General features: G+C 38.9%; 1 protein-coding gene across 1 annotated transcript; it reads right to left on the bottom strand.

The window, feature by feature from the left end:
* Positions 1–5,970: 5,970 nt before the first annotated feature.
* Positions 5,971–18,568, bottom strand: pdcd4b (programmed cell death 4b). The gene is made up of 12 exons (XM_037764920.1): positions 18,421–18,568; positions 17,815–17,920; positions 16,672–16,986; positions 13,023–13,117; positions 12,418–12,531; positions 12,062–12,283; positions 9,562–9,659; positions 8,214–8,328; positions 7,539–7,646; positions 7,088–7,198; positions 6,825–6,964; positions 5,971–6,703 (listed from the first exon to the last, which is right to left on the bottom strand). Exons 2-12 carry the CDS (start codon positions 17,855–17,857, stop codon positions 6,643–6,645), a joined length of 1,422 nt encoding a protein of 473 aa, XP_037620848.1. The 5' UTR covers positions 17,858–17,920; positions 18,421–18,568; the 3' UTR covers positions 5,971–6,642.
* Positions 18,569–19,151: the final 583 nt, after the last annotated feature.

Consider the following 19,151-nt stretch of genomic DNA (forward strand, 5'->3'; position numbering starts at 1 on the left):
AAAATGTTTGGTGAATAAAGTGACTTCTTGTCATCATGAAAATGTAAAAATCCTACATTTAAAATTGTATTTAAAGGCCCTACAGACTGGGGTGGATTAATGCACAGGCTGGCATATAGGCTGCAGACTAAAGGGGCCCACGATTGGCAAGATTCTTTTTAATTATTTAAATGCACTTCAATAATAATAATATTAATATTAATATTAATATTAATAATAATAATAATAATAATAATAATAATAATAATAATAATAATAATAAACTAGGCAAATGTAAAAAACGTTGTGATTTTTTAAAAGCACCAACTTCAATAATGTGATTTTTTTTTTTAAAGTGACAATGATGTGATTCCTGCCACCAAACTGCGTCATTCACACGCCTAACCAATGTTATCATGAGACTTTGAAATACAATCACATATTCCTGGATAAACAATTGGCTTCATTTACATATAGAGCTTACACAAGTAAAGGACTTTTGTTTTTTTCAGTTTTGTATGAAATCTTAATAATACGAAGAAGAAATAATATATATATACTCCATTACAAGTAAAAAATCCTAAATTTAAAATTGTATTTAAAGACTCTACAGACTTTAAGGCAAGGTAAGGCAGCTTTATTTGTAGAGCACATTTCAGCAACAGGGCAATTCAAAGTGCTTTACATAAACATTCAAGAACATTGCGACAAAGTGCAAAAGAACATTAAGACTAATTAAAACAGTTATAAAAACATAAAAACGTTAAATATTAGAAAATAAAAACAAGCTAAAAATAAAAGCTAGGATCAAAGCTAAAATAGAATATAACACACAAGAGTAAAAGTTATAGTGCAGTATAAGATAATTATTTGATTTGAGAAAAAGCAGCAGCAAACAGGAAAGTTTTAACCTTTGATTTAAAAGAACTCAGAGTTGGAGTTGGTCCTGCAGTTTTCAGGGAGCTTGTTCCAGATATTTGGTGCATAAAAACTGAACGCTGCTTCTTCTGCATGTTTAGTCCTGACTCTGGGGACACTAAGCAGACCTGATCCAGATGACCTGAGAGGTCTAGATGGTTCATAACATAGCAGAAGATCAGAAATGTATTTTGGCCCTAAACCATTAAGTGCTTTGTAAACCAGCAGGAGTATTTTGAAATCAATTCTCTGAGAGAGACAGGGAGCCAGTGTAGAGACCTCAGAACTGGACTGATATGATCCACTTTCTTGGTCTTAGTGACTGGGGTGGATTAATGCACAGGCTGGCCTATAGGCTGCAGCCTATAGGGGCCCCAGATTGGCCAGATTATTTTTAATTATTTAAATGCACTTCAATAATAATAATAATACATTTTATTTATATAACGCTTTTCAAGAAACTCAAAGACACTTTACACAGTTAAAATGATCATAAAACAAGGACATCATAAAAATATAAAAAACACAACATTAATCACACATTAGAAGCAGTTCCACAAAGGTGAGTTTTGACTTGTGAATTGAATGTGGACAGGTTGGTGCAGACACTGATGTGTTTGGGGAGTGAGTTCCAGAGCGAGGGGGCAGCTATAAGGAGAATGCTTTGTCCCCTTACTTCAGAAAAAAAACAACCTATTGGCCCATAAGAAACATTAAAAGCAAATGAAGCAGGGGTAGATACCTTATCAGCTGACCTTATGAACCTGGCCCCATGATGTGACCAGGTTCATAAAGACAATTTGGTGTTCAAATACTACATCACTACTGGACAGAATAGTGGTAAAAGGAAAATATGATCACGGAGTACAAAAACAAAAAGCACAACAGCTGAAAGACACACATCTATACTAAAGAAAATCCCTAAATCCCTATATATATATATATATATATATATATATATATATATATATATATATATAAATAAAATATATATAAATCCCCAAATAGCCCATAAAATAAGGAATAATCCCACAACATTATTCATAATTCATATTCAATATTAATTATTATTAGTAATTCTCAGATGGATATCACTGTTTGTTGTGAAGATTTGCGAAGATTCAAATAATCTTGAATATTTCTCACCGAAGCTTCAAAGCCCAAAAAATGGTATTCGGGACAGCCCTATTATTATTATTATTATTATGTATTATATCATTGGAATTATGCAAAACTCTTAGTTATAAACAACCATCCTGGTGATGATCGTGAGGTGTGTTGTTGTGAGAGCCGCCTGTAGGTGTCAGTAGAGCCTGTAGAGGTCAGTAGAGCGCTGTGGCGGAGATAGAAAGCGAAGAAGAAGAAGGTCACGTGATTCTGGCGGAAGCGTTGGCTTGACAACCGCTGTAATCTCTTCCTGGTGCTAAAGGTAGGATTATCAAATCATGTTTTTATTTGTTTAACGAGGTCACAAACAACAACGGAGACATATTACACCGTATTGTCAATTGACTATATTTGTCTGGTAGTTTGATAGAAGCATGACTTCATAGCTGGGCCTGTAACTGTGTCGTTAAATGCCCAACCTAGCTACCTAGCAACCAACCTCCGATTTGTACTTCACATTAACCCAACGACCTAGTCAGTCACCTTAATCTAAGGTTAAAGGTAACATACTCTCGGACTAACTAAGGCAACGTTAACGCTGTCGTTACATCTAAAGCATCTTGTGGACATTGGGGTGTAGAAACGTGAACATTCAATGTGTTGCAACAGCTGAAGTTCACAAATACACCACCAACAGGACAGCACTGATCAAATACACCACCAACAGGACAGCACTGATCAAACACACCACCAACAGGACAACACTGATCAAACACACCACCAACAGGACAGCACTGATCAAACACACCACCAACAGGACAACACTGATCAAATACACCACCAACAGGACAACACTGATCAAATACACCACCAACAGGACAGCACTGATCAAATACACCACCAACAGGACAACACTGATCAAATACACCACCAACAGGACAGCACTGATCAAATACACCACCAACAGGACAGCACTGATCAAATACACCACCAACAGGACAACACTGATCAAATACACCACCAACAGGACAGCGCTGATCAAATACACCACCAACAGGACAGCACTGATATCTGGGTCTGACATTAACCTTATTCCTCACCTGCCACTGTGGCAGGTCACTGAACATAGTAATGTTCAGTGACCTGCCACTGTGGCAGGTCACTGAACATAGTAGTGTTCAGTGACCTGCCACTGTGGCAGCTCACTGAACACTTCTATGTTCCATGTTTTTTGTCTGCCACTTCTGATATCTAGGTATAACGCTTTAAAACTGTAAACACTGAGTCAGTGGTACCAGACTGTATAATTGTGGAATATATCATGTAACATTAATCCATGACTATATTTGGTAACGCTTCATTTTACAGGTCTGCACATTTCATGGTAATTAGGTGATAATTAGCAAGTAACCTATTTGAAATTTCTTTGGAATTACTGCCAAATTACCCCAATATTTACCTCAAAATGTATCAAAAATGACTTTATTATAAACATGATTTAAGAATTATATACTAAAATAGTATATAATGGTTAAAATAGGGCCCTTGGGCTTGAGAAGCGGCTGCTCTTCATTGGATGAAGACACTTCTGATCAGCACAAACCTCACCATTGTGTGACTTATTGTCTACACAAACTTAACCTGGTAGCTAATGTCATGATTCAAGAAGTTTTTCAAGAAATTTCAAAGAAGTTATTTGCTAATTATTATCTTTTACCAGCAGACATGGAACTAAAGCAAAACAAATAACTTTGTATTCTTTTCCTGGAAATTATTAAATAAATTACCAGCTATTGGGAAATAGCAGACCTGTAAAATGAAGTGCTACCATATATTTAATTTAGGCTTTAGAATTGCTTTTTAAAAACAATATTTCTTAATATAAGGAAAACCTGTCTGCCATGGTGGCAGGTGACCTGAAACTTTCCCCTGCCACAGCCAACATTTACCCGGTATTTGGCAGGTGGCAGGTGCTAATTTCATTCCCTGACTGATACTAAATTATTTTTTCCTCTAGGATGGTCGTGTTATCTGTGCTCTACAATAGTCTAACTGATATAACTGTTATTGATATATACTGACATGTAACTAAATGATGATATCACCTGGTTGCAAACCAAATTTTATTTCACAATCCTCCGTATTACTGAACCTGTAATATTATCAATGTGCATGTAAATAAATTTATGTTTAAGCTCAAACTAAGCTTGTACTCCAATCTTGCCTGAATGCAACCTCTCAATTTACTACTTTCTTGTAAAGTCAAGTCAGATCACCAATTGCTAAGAAAACTAAGAAATACCCAGCAACATTAGCAGCTATCTGGATGACCCCACAGTGTCATTTTTAAATCTTTGGCTTCTCCTCTTGAGCAGAGCTGCTTGCATTACACTGCCCATAATACCTGGGTTTCATGAATCTATGTCACATAAAACACGTTATAAGTGTATATATTATGTATAATGTAATAAACTAATATGTTTACTGTACCTTTCAGCAAGCACTCAGAAGACACAATGCCTGAAGTCAAGTCAATATTCAGAGAAGTTCTGCCTAAACAAGGTTTGTACCACAGCAGTTAGCTATTTGGACAGCAGTAGTTACAAACAAAAGGCTGTTTGTGGAGCTCAATACAACATGTGAACTGTTTAGAAATGTGCAAAAGCTTGCAAAATTAGTCAGTGGGTGCTCTGTGCTGTGTGCTTGCTCTTTTACAGTCTCTTTTACAGTCTCTTTTATAGCTCAACACCATTGGCATTGTTGCTGTATAAACAGTTATATAATCTGCATCAGTACCATAGCTGAATAAAAAGGTAGTTATGGTGTTACAAGTTTAATGCTTTCTAATGGGTACAAGCTGTTTAGTGACAGCGCACCAGATGTGTGAAATGTCCAATGTTTTCAAGCAGCGAAGGTGATTGGCAAAAAAAGACCATCAGTACAATAGAAATTAAAAACATTGGCAGGCAATTGCGTAACAAGTTACAACTGAGAGCCTACAGATGTTAACAAGCCTACTGATGTAACATTGGGCCCTTCTTTAAAATCCTTTGGGTTGTAAGCTACTAGAATGACACAATTTTTACTGCAGACCTGTTTGGCACTGATGCTCTCACAGTTGCATTTCTTTATTTAAAGTGTTTGTAGGTAGGTAGAACATTTCTCACTGCTAATGTGCGAGAGGCTTCTGTGAAAAATAGCAACAATCCAGCCAACTCTCATTATCTTTCCATTTAAGCCAAGAATAGTTGATGAGATATTAGCATTTATGTTGGAGTTCAGTGCGTTTTTTTTTTTTTCTCCTGTTTTGGCAACATTCACAGGGCAACTTTCCATGGAAGATGTCCCTACCATGGTTCTGTGTAAGCCAAAGCTGCTCCCACTCAAATCAGTCACCCTAGAGAAACTGGAGAAGATGCAGATGGAGGCTCAAGAGGCCGTCAAGCTGCAGGAACTGGCAATGAAGGAGCAGTTGCAGTAGACGCCCAATGGAGGATTCGTAACAGCAGGAATGGTCAAATTGGCAGAAAATTCCTTCGGATGGATGGCACAAATCCAGAGTTTTCACGCACTGGTAGAATAAGTATTTGCATGGACACTCAAGTGCAATGTCAGGAAGTGACTGATGTTTGGCTTCGTAGAGCAGATAAGCTAAGGAGGGAGTTGTCACCCGAGTTTAACCACTCCTCAACTCTTGAAAGTTTTACTGCTCACTAATCACTGTGGAATGATCTACTGCATGGCATTAGTAAGGATTACATCTATCGCTTGTAAGACCTGTGTACTTCTTCAAACTCTATTTGTATAATTGCATCTGTTATTTGGTAAAGTAAATGATGGTGAACAGCTTCCTTGTTGAGTGGATGTAGGGCAGAGCAATTGATGTGTTAGATCAAAGAGTGAAGTTGTAACATGTAGTTAGTATTGTGCGTTGATATAATGTGATATTCACGAAAACAGTCTTTAGATTATTTAAGTGATTTAATGAACAAACAAGGAGCAATACGTGGTACATTTCACTCACCAGTATTCCCCAGATATAAAAATAAACACTCTAAACAACACCATTTTGTGAAGTTACCCAACTGGTATTTGTCTTTGCACTGTACTCATGTCTTGATACCTTCAATAATGACATCTTTGTGTAATTTAAAGGGTAGAAAGAAAAAAAAAAAGCCAACAAAGTATAGAAACAGCAGCTAGTTAGGGAGCCAGTATTGCATTTAACCAACGTGCTCCCCTTTCTTTATTTTTTTAATACCCCTTTATAAAGCTTTTGACACAAACCAGTCATCTCTGTACAAACACTGCTTTCTACAAAAACACAAAAGGAGTGGCAGTGAACTCAAGAAAATACTGTACAAAACAACATGGAATGACTGACACTGCGAGGTGTGGCACTTTAAGGGTTAGCTTATGTAAATGTTTATATTGAAACACCTTGAAGAAAGTGATCTACTTCAGTTTCAATCAAAAGTGCAGTTGTTGTTTTGTTTTTTTTAAACCTCACCTCAATTTCAGAAATGTACATTCTTTTGAATGTTAAAAGGGGAAAAAATTTATCCAACTATTTTGAAAAATACGCAAGTACAAAAGTAGCTTTTCTTTTCAGGAAATCTGGCACATAAAAAGGGCTCCTCAGTAACTTTCAAGTTTGACAACACCACCGTCTCCCTCGCTGACAAATCTCTTCCGGCCTCTGACAAGAGACAGAACATATTCAACATTACATACAGTAACAACAACGAAAAAAAAACAGGAAAACACATCTCAGATGTGTGTAAGGTGTATGTCTGAGAAACCCAGTAGCGTGCACTTACCGACAGGGACAAAGATCTCTTAACTTTACGTCAATGATTCCCATACTGAAGCTCTGGTCAACAAATTGCTCCAGGATGAAGTATGCACGAGGGACATCAATGTTGATTTCAGCAATGTCCATATAAACTCTCTCATAGCCCTATGAAAGAAAAAAAGACACTGTGTATAATACAGCTTCTTCTAACACTAACAAACAAACGAGCTGCTGCTTGGTGAAATAATTATGTGCAGTGTATAATTCAAACACCAGGTGGCGCCTTACCCTTCTCATTTGGTCCACAGTGATGACGGAGGACACAGAGAGCGACTTGAGTAGCTGCAGAATCATTTTCAATGTTTTCTCTCCTTTGGACTCCAACACCATCACTATTGCCTGAGGGAAATAGAAATATTCACAGTCTTGTATTGGTACTCAAAAACCTTTTTGGTACTATCTACTAGAAGCACTTACTGCAGTACAAAACATACAGTTATTTGATCTACATATTTTAGTTGAGACCAAGAGGTGTTTACACTCCTCGATGGGGATTAAAAATTTAAATAGATAAGTGTTGTCACTTGAACACACAGTACTGTCTAGGTAAAGTATACACATGGTCCTTCTGTCTCAGTTTAAAGAGTTTTTTCTTATGTCTAGACACACCTGCTATGTGATGCTTTAAGGGAAGACTGACTTTGTGCTGTTCCGCTTCAAACTAATGCAAAGCATTTACCTCATAGACAAACTCATGGTGGAAGTGGGGAACTTCCAGGTCTCTCAGGCACCTCTCAGCCTCCTTGGTGTCTCCAGATAGGATGTACTCCTTCAGCAGTAGGTTCATCTGACAGCACAGAAAACAGGAAATGATTATTAACTGAAGATGTGCCAAGGCTCTCTAAGCCAAACGGATGTTTATGAATCATGGGATCACACCCAATAATCTTAGAAATCCCCTTGCGAAAAAACAGACAGGTAGTAAGCCAGACAGATACATTGATACCATAAAAAAATGTGAATGTAGTAATGTTTGTTGAGCATTTGAGAAAAAGACGTGAAGACCCTGTTTTCCTCTAGGGGTGCTGCATTGAAATAACTTCTTTGAAATGTACAAAGAAAATGCTGCATATGTTTTAATCTGTATGCTGTTAATTTTCCCAGCCATCAAAATGTATTTCTTGTCTACCTTGCCTTCTTCATGGTGGTGAATTTACTGAACCAGCTTTATAAACACAAAATGCTAACATTTCACACACAAAAAAAAAAGAATTCTCCTGAATTTTGGTTGGAAAAAGTGTTATGAAAAACAACAAGAAAATACAGAACTGAATAAACAGAAGATACTAGACTATTGCCCACAAAGAGCAGGTCTACTACTGGTGTCTTCTGAAGTCTGCGTTATGTAATCTACCTCTTTGATGAGCTGTTTGACAGGTCTCTGGCCCCCGCCTGTCCCCCACAGGTTGTCTATGCGTAGGCCACCCATACTCATCTTCAGCAGCACCGCTGCCCGGTCTAGTGATGCTCTGCAAGATAATAGAAACAGGCAAGGTTTGTGGGGCAAAGTTGTCACACTGCAACACTGTCTTTCATCAATAGATTCTGTACCGTCTCATCTCTCCTACCTGCAAGTGATTACACTGTCTCTCCTCTAATATACAAAAAACATTCAGTGTTTCGCATGTTTGTTTCACCTGTGTTGTGGGTGCTGTGGCTTTGATACAGAGCCCCTTTCCCGAAAGAAACCTTTGTTTATCACATTGTTGTACTCACTGAGAAACACTTCAGGTAGGGCTTGATTTCTATATGTGATCTAGAATACTCACAAGATCTGTTTCCTTCACCTTTCATACATTTCTACTCTTGTTTACATTAGGGCTGTCAACATTAACGTGATAACGTGTTAACGCAACTTGTGATTTTTTGTTGTTGTAGCGGGCTCATTTTTAAAGCTAGAGTGAAGATACTGGCATCATATGAAACTAGAAAAACCTAAGGAATTCATTGGCACCCACCATGTCATAGCTTGTTGCGAAGGAGGCTAAATAATGCTCAAAACATGCACTCAATTTTGGCAAGGAAAAACTGGCTTGGCCCTTTTCAAAGGGGTCCCTTGACCTGAAAACTGGTTCTATGGGTACCCTTAACCGATAATCACATGCAGTTTGGGGCAAGTCATAGTCAAGTCAGCACACTGACAGCTGTTGTTGCCTGTCGGGCTTGAGTTTGCCATGTTGCAATGTGTGAGGGTTTCTGGACAATATTTTTCACTGTTTTGTGTTGTTAAATGATATCCAATAATAAATATATACATTTGCATAAAGCAAGCATATTTGCCCACTCCCATGTTGATATGAGTATTAAATACTTGACAAATCTCCCTCTAAGGTACATTTTGAACAGATAAAAATGTGCGATTAACTATGGACAATCATGCGATTAATCGCGATTAAATATCTGTATCGATTGACAGCCCTAGTTTACATGCATTAACACACACCTCAAAGACAGCTTCAGATTCTCCTGCACTTTCTTACCTTCCTTCCTGAAGTGACCACTCTTTATGCTATATTTAATGATATGACTATTACATGTACACACAATCTCTATGATATTGTTGACTGAATACCCTCTCATCTTTAGGGATTCACTATAATCCCACTCACACAAACACTGACATAATATCTAAGGATTTTCATGATAATAAACAGGAAACTAAAAATCACAGCAACAGCAGAGCTCTGCCAACAATAACATACCTTGTGTATTGACAGTCAACTCTGCCTTTGTAGCCCTCAATGTAGCTCTTGGACAATATTTCGTCGCTGACAGCGCGTGCAATGAATTGGCCCACCAACTGGAAAACGAACAACACAAAAGAGGGGAAAAAATGTAAACAAACCAAAACAAATTGCCTAGCACCGTGTTGAACATGGCAGAGTTTGATAGAAACTTGATTCTTAGACCTGTTATTCTTTCTACTAGTCATAAAGCAGGTCCTCTTGTTTAATAATGTAAGTGAGTTAAAGGGTGACAGATGTAGCCAAAAGTTAAGGGCCTCATGTTCTTGGATGACTGACACTCAAAACACCTTGTTTTTGCTAATTTTTGTTCATAAAGACACTGACTTTTGTATGGCTCACTTTTCTTTTTTTTAAATCTGGAAATGTATTTGTATTTGTTATATAGAAAATACAGGCCAAAGCCATTTTCAAAAATTAATAATGCCATTTTTTTATTCCATTACTTTAAGGGCTCTGTCCTCTTAATGCAGTAAATAGAAAACATTTTTTTTGCATGAGAATACATCAAATTTAACTCCTTTAAGTATATTTTAAGTGAAACAAACAATGCTGTTGCACATTACTATGTCACAATTACAGGCCCCGCAAAAACACTGACATAACAGATGACTGGCAGTGGCCTCAGGGGCACGTGTGTGTGTGTGTGTGTGTGTGTGTGTGTGTGTATGTGTTAGTGCTTGTTTACAGTAGTGTGAGCACATGATCTAGGGAAACGAAAGAGCTGGCTTTGCTCTTCTGGCCTCCACAAAGCCTGGCGCTCATCACTGATCATTGTTCCTGTTCAGACAAGAGGCAGCTCCGTCTCATTTGACCCGTGGCTGTGGCTAGACTGGCAGGCACATGAGGAGAAAGAGAGGAGTGTGTAGTGTGTGTGTGTGTGTGTGTGTGTGAGAAACTGAGAAAGAGAGAGTGAAAGGGGTAAAGGGAAGGAGGTGGGGGGCAGGGCAGAGTCACAATGCCCCTTTAAACCCGCAGAGAACTGTGAGAGTGGGACAGAAATGACTAGTGAGCCCCAATGAGACAGTGGCAGGGGGAGTTGTTGGGGGAGGACGACCAAAAACCCTTTGAGCGTCCTTTGCTGAGCTTGCATTTTGCGAGAGCAGACAGACAATGGACAGAGATCTCATGTCTGTGCAGGCTGAAAAGGAAAGAGCTCAAATATACACACCCACGTCACGTCAACCCACAGTGTTGTTCCCCCTCTGCTACACCACAGACTGCGTCGAAAACACACCACCTCTTGTCTGTTTACTATAATGGGAGTGACATATATGAGCCAGTTCTGCTCATCAGTTTGTTCAAATGTCCTGGTAACAAAAAGTCACAATATCCTAAAACACAAATGGAGAAATAATATACGATAGGGATTTACTGAAGCTCCAGCGACGTGCTTTATTGTTTGCATTAAAGCTGAAGTAGGAGACATTGGAGCAACTATGATTAAAAAAAGCTATTTTTATAAAACGGTCACTATATCCTGACAGATAGCCAGCTGTCAGTCACTCGCGAACTCCGACCAAACGGTCAAACTAAGCCGCGCTCATCAAATATGAATCAATATTATGTTACGTTAATGCCTATTTCTCGCCTCAAATGTTTTCAGAATCATCTTGTAGTGCACGGTTTAGCTGTAAAATGAGAAAAGTTTGTCACATGGCAGCCATTGCGAAATTTCTTGAAGGAACGCCAAGTTCCAGTCACATGACCGAAGCACAGCCAATAGGAACGCTCTCTCTCTCTGAAATGACCTGTGATTGGTCAAAGTCTCCCGTCAAGGGAGAGTTTTTAAAGCCTGAAAACAGAGCCGTGAGGAGGTGCAGAAGTCTAGTTTTCTCTCAGAACACTTGAATTAACATATGCTGAAAGGTTATTATGGAATTTTTGCCCAATGATGCCAAAAATATACTGCCTACTGCCGCTTTAAATATGGAAATGTGTCAGCTAGAGCAACTAACCCATACCCCTCAACCGTTTTTTCAGTATTATAGTTTGGATTTCTAAGTTAATACCCATCCTGAATTCACAACAATTTAAAGTCATTTAAACGCGCGCGCACGCGCGCACGCACGCACCCACACCCACACACACACACACACACACACACACACACACACACACACACACACACACACACACACACACACACACACACACACACACAAGGCACTAGGGCTGTACAATTAATCAAATTTCAATTACTATTACAATTTGGCAGTTATTTTTTGGTATTCACGACATTGTAAGTGGAAAGTTTCTGAAAGCTCAGAGTTCACGACTTGTGATGTGTTTGTTGACGTTGTCAGAAATGGCGGAGGCCATGGAAGGTAATTTTTCGGTGCGTTATAAGTCGTATATTGTTTTTCTTCGTAATTTTAGGATAAGTCTGAGGTATGTCGGAAGTTGCTAATAGAGCTATGGGTGTACACACACATCTCCAGACCCTCAGGAGACTCACCTGCGGGGCTCCGGGTGTATCCAGCACCAGATCGGGCAGCTCTAGGAGCAGTTTGTCAAAGGAGTTTTCCATGTCGCTGTGGGACAGCACCGGTCCACACAGGTCAACCAGCAGCCTGGAGGTGAGCTCCCGGTGGCTGGCTTTGGCCTCCAGGGCCAGCGACACAGCCAGCGAGGGCACCTTGCTCTGCATGGGTCCCAGGTTCAGTTCTGCAAGCAGCTCCTGGATGTGGAGAGAGACGTTAACTTAGTTAATGATTGTGTTCAAATCTTTCAGGACTTTCTTTGTAGATTTCTGTTTCTGTCACACGCATGAGCATGTGTTTACCGATACATGGTTGTTTCCTGCACACTTACCGCTACTTCATTTGTGTCTCCATGTTCAAAGTATTCCTGCACTATGGGGGTGACCGTCTTCTCAAAGTCCTTCTCCTCCAGCGGGGGAACCACAGTCTCATACACACAGTTTTCCTGTCAAAACACAATCCCATTTCAGGTCTATTGTTTGAGATTAAATAAGGATGAGCTGCCATACATGCTGGTACTTTTATCAGGCATTAATATTTACAGTAAATGACTCACTTGTATAGTTTTTGGTATTTATAGGACAGATTTACATGACATTTGTTATTTTATCCAGCGTACAGACAAATAATAGGAAAAACGCACAGTATGATGCAAGTTAGTACAGCAACGCTGAAACTACACCTTCAACAATGACCACATAACAACAAAGTCTCAACAAAAATGACACATAATGAGCTCCACATAATGTTTTGTATTGCAGGCTGTGCATTGGATTGAATTAGAGTTTCATGATGATAAAACAGGAAACTAAAATCACGTTAACGGCAGAGCTTGGCCAACAATAACATGCCTTGTGTATTATTGTGTATTCGATTTTTTGCTATTCCAAACACTTGCATGATAAAGATGTACAATGTTAACATCACAGTCAGTACCTGAGCTTCGTCATAGTTGGGGTCTTTCTGATCTACCTCCTCCGGTTCATAAACTTCACCAGATCGGCCCCACACACCTTTTCCTCCAGCCCCACCTGCGGACAAAGGCAAGTGACAATGTTAGACGTGACATCTGATAACATCACAATCACTCATTTTAAAGCAATCTGGTAAAAAAGCAAGGCCATGAGCAGTGTCATTTTCAAAATATGTAGTGGCACACATTTCTGGGTTACATGAAACATGAGTTGTTTTGTAAAAAAAACAAAAAACAAGCTTTTGCTTTTATCTAACAATTCCCAATTTGGTTACTATAGAAAGAAAGTTAAGCTGCAGCTTTTGGAAGTGTCAGGTTCTCTGAACATGATGTCCCTGAAATATAACTGCTGAAATACTCCTTCACAGCCTTTTCAAAGCAGACATCATAAGAAGGTGGGGTGGTGAGGGTTACAGAGTATGAGGTCATATCTCAAAATATTGAGACGTCAGAAACAGAAAGCTGATGCTGATCTATAGCAGGGAATCTCAAGAGTTTTTCTAACATTTAACAGATTAAATCTCATGAGCAATTTAAGGTCAAACACCCACTGTATGGTGCTAGTTCCAGACAAATCTTCAGAATCCACTCACTAATAGCCTGACCACCCCCCATGCTGTGAGAGGGCTGGTACCCCCACTGGTTATTTTGTTGTCCTCCTGACCTCCAAACATCATTGGAGACATTGTTTTTCAAATGTGTGTGATATTTTCATTACAGGCCTTGCACTATCAAGTCTCTTTGATTCATTTTCAAGTGTAGGTACAATTTAGAGTTGCAATGGTTAAACGATTAGTAGTCAACTATTAAATTAATTCATTTTGATAATCAATTAATCGGTCATTTTTTAAGAAAAATAAAGTCAATTTCTGGTTTCTTTACTCCTCTATGACAGTAAACTGATTATCTTTGAGTTGTGGACAAAACAAGACATTTGAGGACGTCATCTTGGGCTCTGGGAAACACCGATTGACATTTTTTTTTTTACATTTTCTGACATTTTTTTAGACCAAACAACTAATCGATTAATCGAGAAAATACAGATTCAACAGATTAATCACCAATTAAAATAATAAAATAATATTTTTAGTTAGTTGCAGCCCTAGGACAGTTCTAAAGTCAAGAGGGAAAGAACAGTCAAGAAAAGTGAGATGCATTTTGACAAACGATCAACCAGTAGGCCTTTAACTTTACACTGAGTGTGCAGGCAGTTGCTTGGTGTTTTAGTCAGAACCACACAATATATTTTAACCAATGATGCTCTATGTATTGTATGATCTCTGTACCCAAAAAAAGAAACCATAAAAATTCTCTTTGAGACTTCCTTATCTCACACATCTCTCGGCTATAGTTTATAACACAAGTTAGACCTCACAAAAGTCTTGTCCAGTGCGGCCAAAAAATGTAATACTATAGTTGTTATAATAATAATAATAATAATATTACTAATGTTATATGGATCACTATCTGTACGTGTAATCTGTACTAATACCCATGCTATTTTTTTAAACCCAAGGACAGAACATGCTGTGATAAAATCCCTCTATCTGGGGAGTGACGCCTTTGTATGTGTACACTAACAAACATCTGCTATGTCTGAGGTCAGCACTATAACAGATTGAAGACAGTTTAAGATGCCCAATAGCAAGCAGCTTGTGTAACATGCTTTAAAACCTCCATTAGTCCCAACCAGTATGTGGAGTATAACATGCCACTATATTTAGCACGGCCCACATTGGTTATGCAAAACCGTTCCACTTCAGCATTTAACACATTGCTGACACTAGTTTGCTCTCGCCAGAGACTCTGCACATCCACTGCATTTGTCTTTCAAAACTGCAACGCGTGAACTTTTAATGTAGGAGAGCTCAAATAACAGGGCTCCACTGGCGTGACAGTTCTGTTATGCAACCAGAAAAACGGACAGACATCGTGCCAAGAGAAACTCTACTTCCTCTAGTTCCACTGCCCATGGAAGGAGCAAAGAGACTGAACTGTACTGCAGTCTAGAGACTTAAATCACTGAATAAATACCAGCAGTGAGAGACAGCTGGACGATCAGAACATGATGACATTTGCTAAATTCTGATCTACTTAAACATTTGTGATGTGTCAGTGTTACTTTTAACAGTTTGGAGCCAGGGAAGGCAAGTCGTAGGAGCTATCCTTGGTTTGATGATTAAATTGGATAAAGAAAGTAAGTCATTATGCAACATCAACTGAATGCCTAATGCTGTTATCAGTAGGGTCACATATCTATAGCTATCACTGTGTCCTTCAGCGACACAAAAACAGATAGCAAATGTCATACACAGGGTAAACAAATGCTCCATAAACCTTAGTAAGGTAACTTTACACTCAATTTCCCTTCAAATAACAGCCAGCTGTCTCCGTAGGCACAAATGGCTTTCCAAAAGGTGAAATACTCAAAAACAATTCTGGTAAAGTTCTGCTAAACACAAAGATTATTATTTAACCTTGAATGGAAATTTACGGAAAAATGTGGTTGAGCAGATGGTAAGAAAGATAAGGGTGCTTTTAAATGTGTGTGACCTGCTCAAAATCACAGAGCCATTTGTGTACATGTTAATTGGTTTATGGCTGCTTGATGGAGGGCCACCAGGTGATGACAAGTAGGTCGCACAGTGATGAAGGCCTTCCCTTTGAAGCACTGAACCACAGCTCTTTGATTAACTTTTACTTGCCTGTGGTAATGACCAGCAAAAGGTTATCCTTTGAAAATTTGAGAATCTGAGACATTTGATCTCTTTGGTATCTATGCTGACCCAAATGCTTCGAAGCTTTGACGGTTGCCATGGTATTCGACCTCAGAATTAGTATTTGAATGCTTTGTGTTTCATTTTTTTTAATTTTCTATACATAAGTATCTAATAATAATGTTTATTACACGGCTGTGTTGAATACTCGATTCTGATTGGTCAATCACGGCATTCTACAGTCTATTATTTCTTTATAGCAGACTGCTGCTATGCATAACTGACCGTTACTATGGGCGCAGTTCTGATGTCGGACTCTGGCAGACAGTTTTGTGCCAAATTATTGATTTCTTAACTAAGTAACTGTGTAATAAGCGGCATAATGTACAGCTAGTGGGTCATTTTTGTGAACTAAACCCCTTCTGGGCTCCCCATCGGGGTGCGGCATCGCCCTGTCAAGGTTTATTTCACAATAATTACCGGCTCGCTGTACATTATCCCTTACATAAATCCCAAAATACCAAATGAAATAATGAAAAATCCCACAACGTTATTCATATTCAACATTAATTATTAGTTAGTCTCAGACAGATATCGCTGTTTGTGTATGTATAGAGGTACGTGTGTGTACAGTAGTGCAGTTGCAGCACTCTACCGGGCACTGAAACGGGGAGATGGAGACAGGTAGACAGAAGAACATGTAGTTTGACAATCTGCTGCTCCGCGAAGCTTCGAATACCTTCAAGTATTTCTCACTGAAGTTTCGAAGCTCAAAAAATGGCATTTCGGACAGCCTTATTGGTATCACAATGTTACATGATAACTTAACATTATCATGCCGTCATATTTAAAATAACTGCTCTTCTTCATCTATTGAAATGTTAAATGTTCTCACCTTTCTTTGGCAGACCTCTGCCCTTGCCCAGTCGGGACTTTCTGTCCAGCAGCTTGCTCTTAGGGCTGGTGGGTGCCACCAAGGTTCCCTTGACCACGTCCCCGTTATCGCTGAGAGAGTCCCCCCTGCCGGAGTCCCTGGAAGAGTTCTTTCTCAGCCTCCGCTTGGCCTTCGCCTTGAGACGTGCTTCGTGGATGCTGTTGCTAGACGAGGACAGCCAGTTGCCATTGATCTCATTTTTGATGTTTTTGTTGACAACCGATCCTGCGTTGTCTTCCTCTCCAGATACAAAGGAGTCACTCAGGTCCTCCGCCTCTGTTGGATTTCAAGGAAAAATAAGGGAGAGTTTATGTTGACAAACTATGAGGAAGTAGCTATTATTTGCAGAACAGATCAGGGAGATTCTTCAGCGACAGGCTGCTCCATCCAAAGTGTGTGAAGGAGCGCTATCGCAGGTCCTTCCTTCCTGCAGCTGTCGGCTCCCAGTAGACCACTTACACACCAAAAACTGACAATAACCTGATATTTTCAGGTGGAATTTCATTCATTCATTCATTCTCACTGTGCAATATCATTTTTCCAACAATTTTGTCAATAGTCCGTTTATTGTCAATACTGTATATACTGCTCCTATTTTTATACTCCCTTCTATTTAAATGGTTCATATGTTGTTACACTTTGTTTAGCTCTTTTTTACTGTGTTAGTTGATGCATCTTGTTTTTTGCTCTATCCCCTTTGCTGCTGTACACTGCAAATGTCCCCACTGCGGGACTAATAAAAGGAATATCTTATCTTATCAGAGCTGATGCATGTATTTTTCTTTGTTGTATTTATTTCAGCAGGGGGCCATGTGCAAATACAATAAACTGAGGAAAAGATGCTTTATGTCACACTGAATTATACTACAGTCAACTTCTATCTGCAATCACCCGCAAAATGTAGGATGAGCAGCAGAATTAAAATCAATGCTTAAATTCACCACAAAACCTGCAGGCAGTGCAAGAAAATAACAATAACAATCACTTCCGCATGAAAAAGTCCCAAAGTGCCCCACACATCACACACATCACACACATCACACACACACACACATCACACACATCACACACAGCAGTTTGAGGCATTTATTAAATCACACTTACCAACGGGGTTGTTGTTCAGCCAGGCCTCGCAGTCAGTTGCCATGGTTTACAGTAGAAAAGAGGTTTTGCAGCAGAACAGTGCAAAAATAAGAGTGTCAAATGATACCTGCAATGTTTAAGAAGAGAACAGACATGTTATATGCTGACACAAGAGTTAATAGCATGTCCAGACATCCAGACACTCTGCAGCTCAGCAGCCTCCCATCCCCCCATCCATTCATTCATTCATTCAGTCAGTCAGTCTGTTGATCAACAACGACGAGCTGGTGTTAGCTTTAACTAGCTTAGCTTAGCTTCCACTGTCAACATAAAGAGCTGCGTCAGAAGACCAAACTACAGACTACCTAACTGCACATATAACACGAGTACTGCTCACACACATTATGTAAATATGTACAGTAATTAACCGTGTTTATACACCGCTGACTCGTTTATCTGTTGTTATTAGCAACAGTTAAATAAACCGTTATTATATATAACTGCTAACTGTCTGCTAAGCTAACTCATCTTTTAGCTTCAGTTAAAGGTAAAAACAGTTAAATCAAAGACATTTGTTATATGTCTTGCTCTGTTAAATAACTCACAGTATAAATATAAATCACTGACCGTCTGTTGCGTCCAAAGCTTCAAACTCTCTGACACCACCAGTCCTCCTCCTGTTGTTGTTTTTGTTTTATCTACCCAGCAACGCGAGCACGTAGGCGTGTGTACTCGTCCTCTGATTGGCTGGGGGTGTGTCGGGTTTTTAAACTGAGAGCCAATCAAAATGCACCACGGGATTTGTCTTCTCGCATGTTCCGTGTAGTTGATGTGGTTGATGACGTGCGTGCTGCCGCCTCTCTGTGGTGCTGCTGCAGAACACCTCCTCCTATGTGAGGGATGTTATCATCACACTCTGCTTCATTAATGATGATGATATATGATAATGATTGATTGACTCTGTCTAAATGATCCTGATTTGTTCTTCTGGCCAAAGCATCTTTTCTACTTGTGCAATTTTGTTAATAGTCTGTTTATTGTCAATACTGTATATACTTCTCCTATTTTTTTTTATATTTACTTATAGTTAATTGTTCATATTTTCTTTCACTTTGTTTAGCTCTTTTTTTTTTTTTTTTTACTGTGTTAGCTGATGCATCTTGTTGCTGCTGTACACTGCAAATTTCCCCACTGCATTACTAATAAAGGAATATCTTATCTTATCTGATCTTATCTTATATTATCTATTTTATTGTATTTGTTTTCTTCCTTTATCTAGTGTAAAGTAGTTGATATGTACATTTATATAGAGATTTGTAAATACTGTTTTCTATCTAGTGTAAAGTAGTTGGTATGTA

The sequence above is a fragment of the Sebastes umbrosus genome, chromosome 3 (assembly GCF_015220745.1).
Source record: "Sebastes umbrosus isolate fSebUmb1 chromosome 3, fSebUmb1.pri, whole genome shotgun sequence".
NCBI lineage: Eukaryota > Metazoa > Chordata > Actinopteri > Perciformes > Sebastidae > Sebastes > Sebastes umbrosus.

Bases quoted from the DNA above. Each gene is read 5' to 3' on its own strand.
- pdcd4b (XM_037764920.1), bottom strand. From the start codon at position 17,857: ATGGCAACTGACTGCGAGGCCTGGCTGAACAACAACCCCGTTG. The intron at 13,118-16,671 runs GTGAGAACATTT...CTTTGTCCGCAG, and splicing joins CAGAGGTCTGCCAAAGAAAG to GTGGGGCTGGAGGAAAAGGT. The intron at 12,532-13,022 runs GTACTGACTGTG...GTGTTTTGACAG, and splicing joins CCAACTATGACGAAGCTCAG to GAAAACTGTGTGTATGAGAC.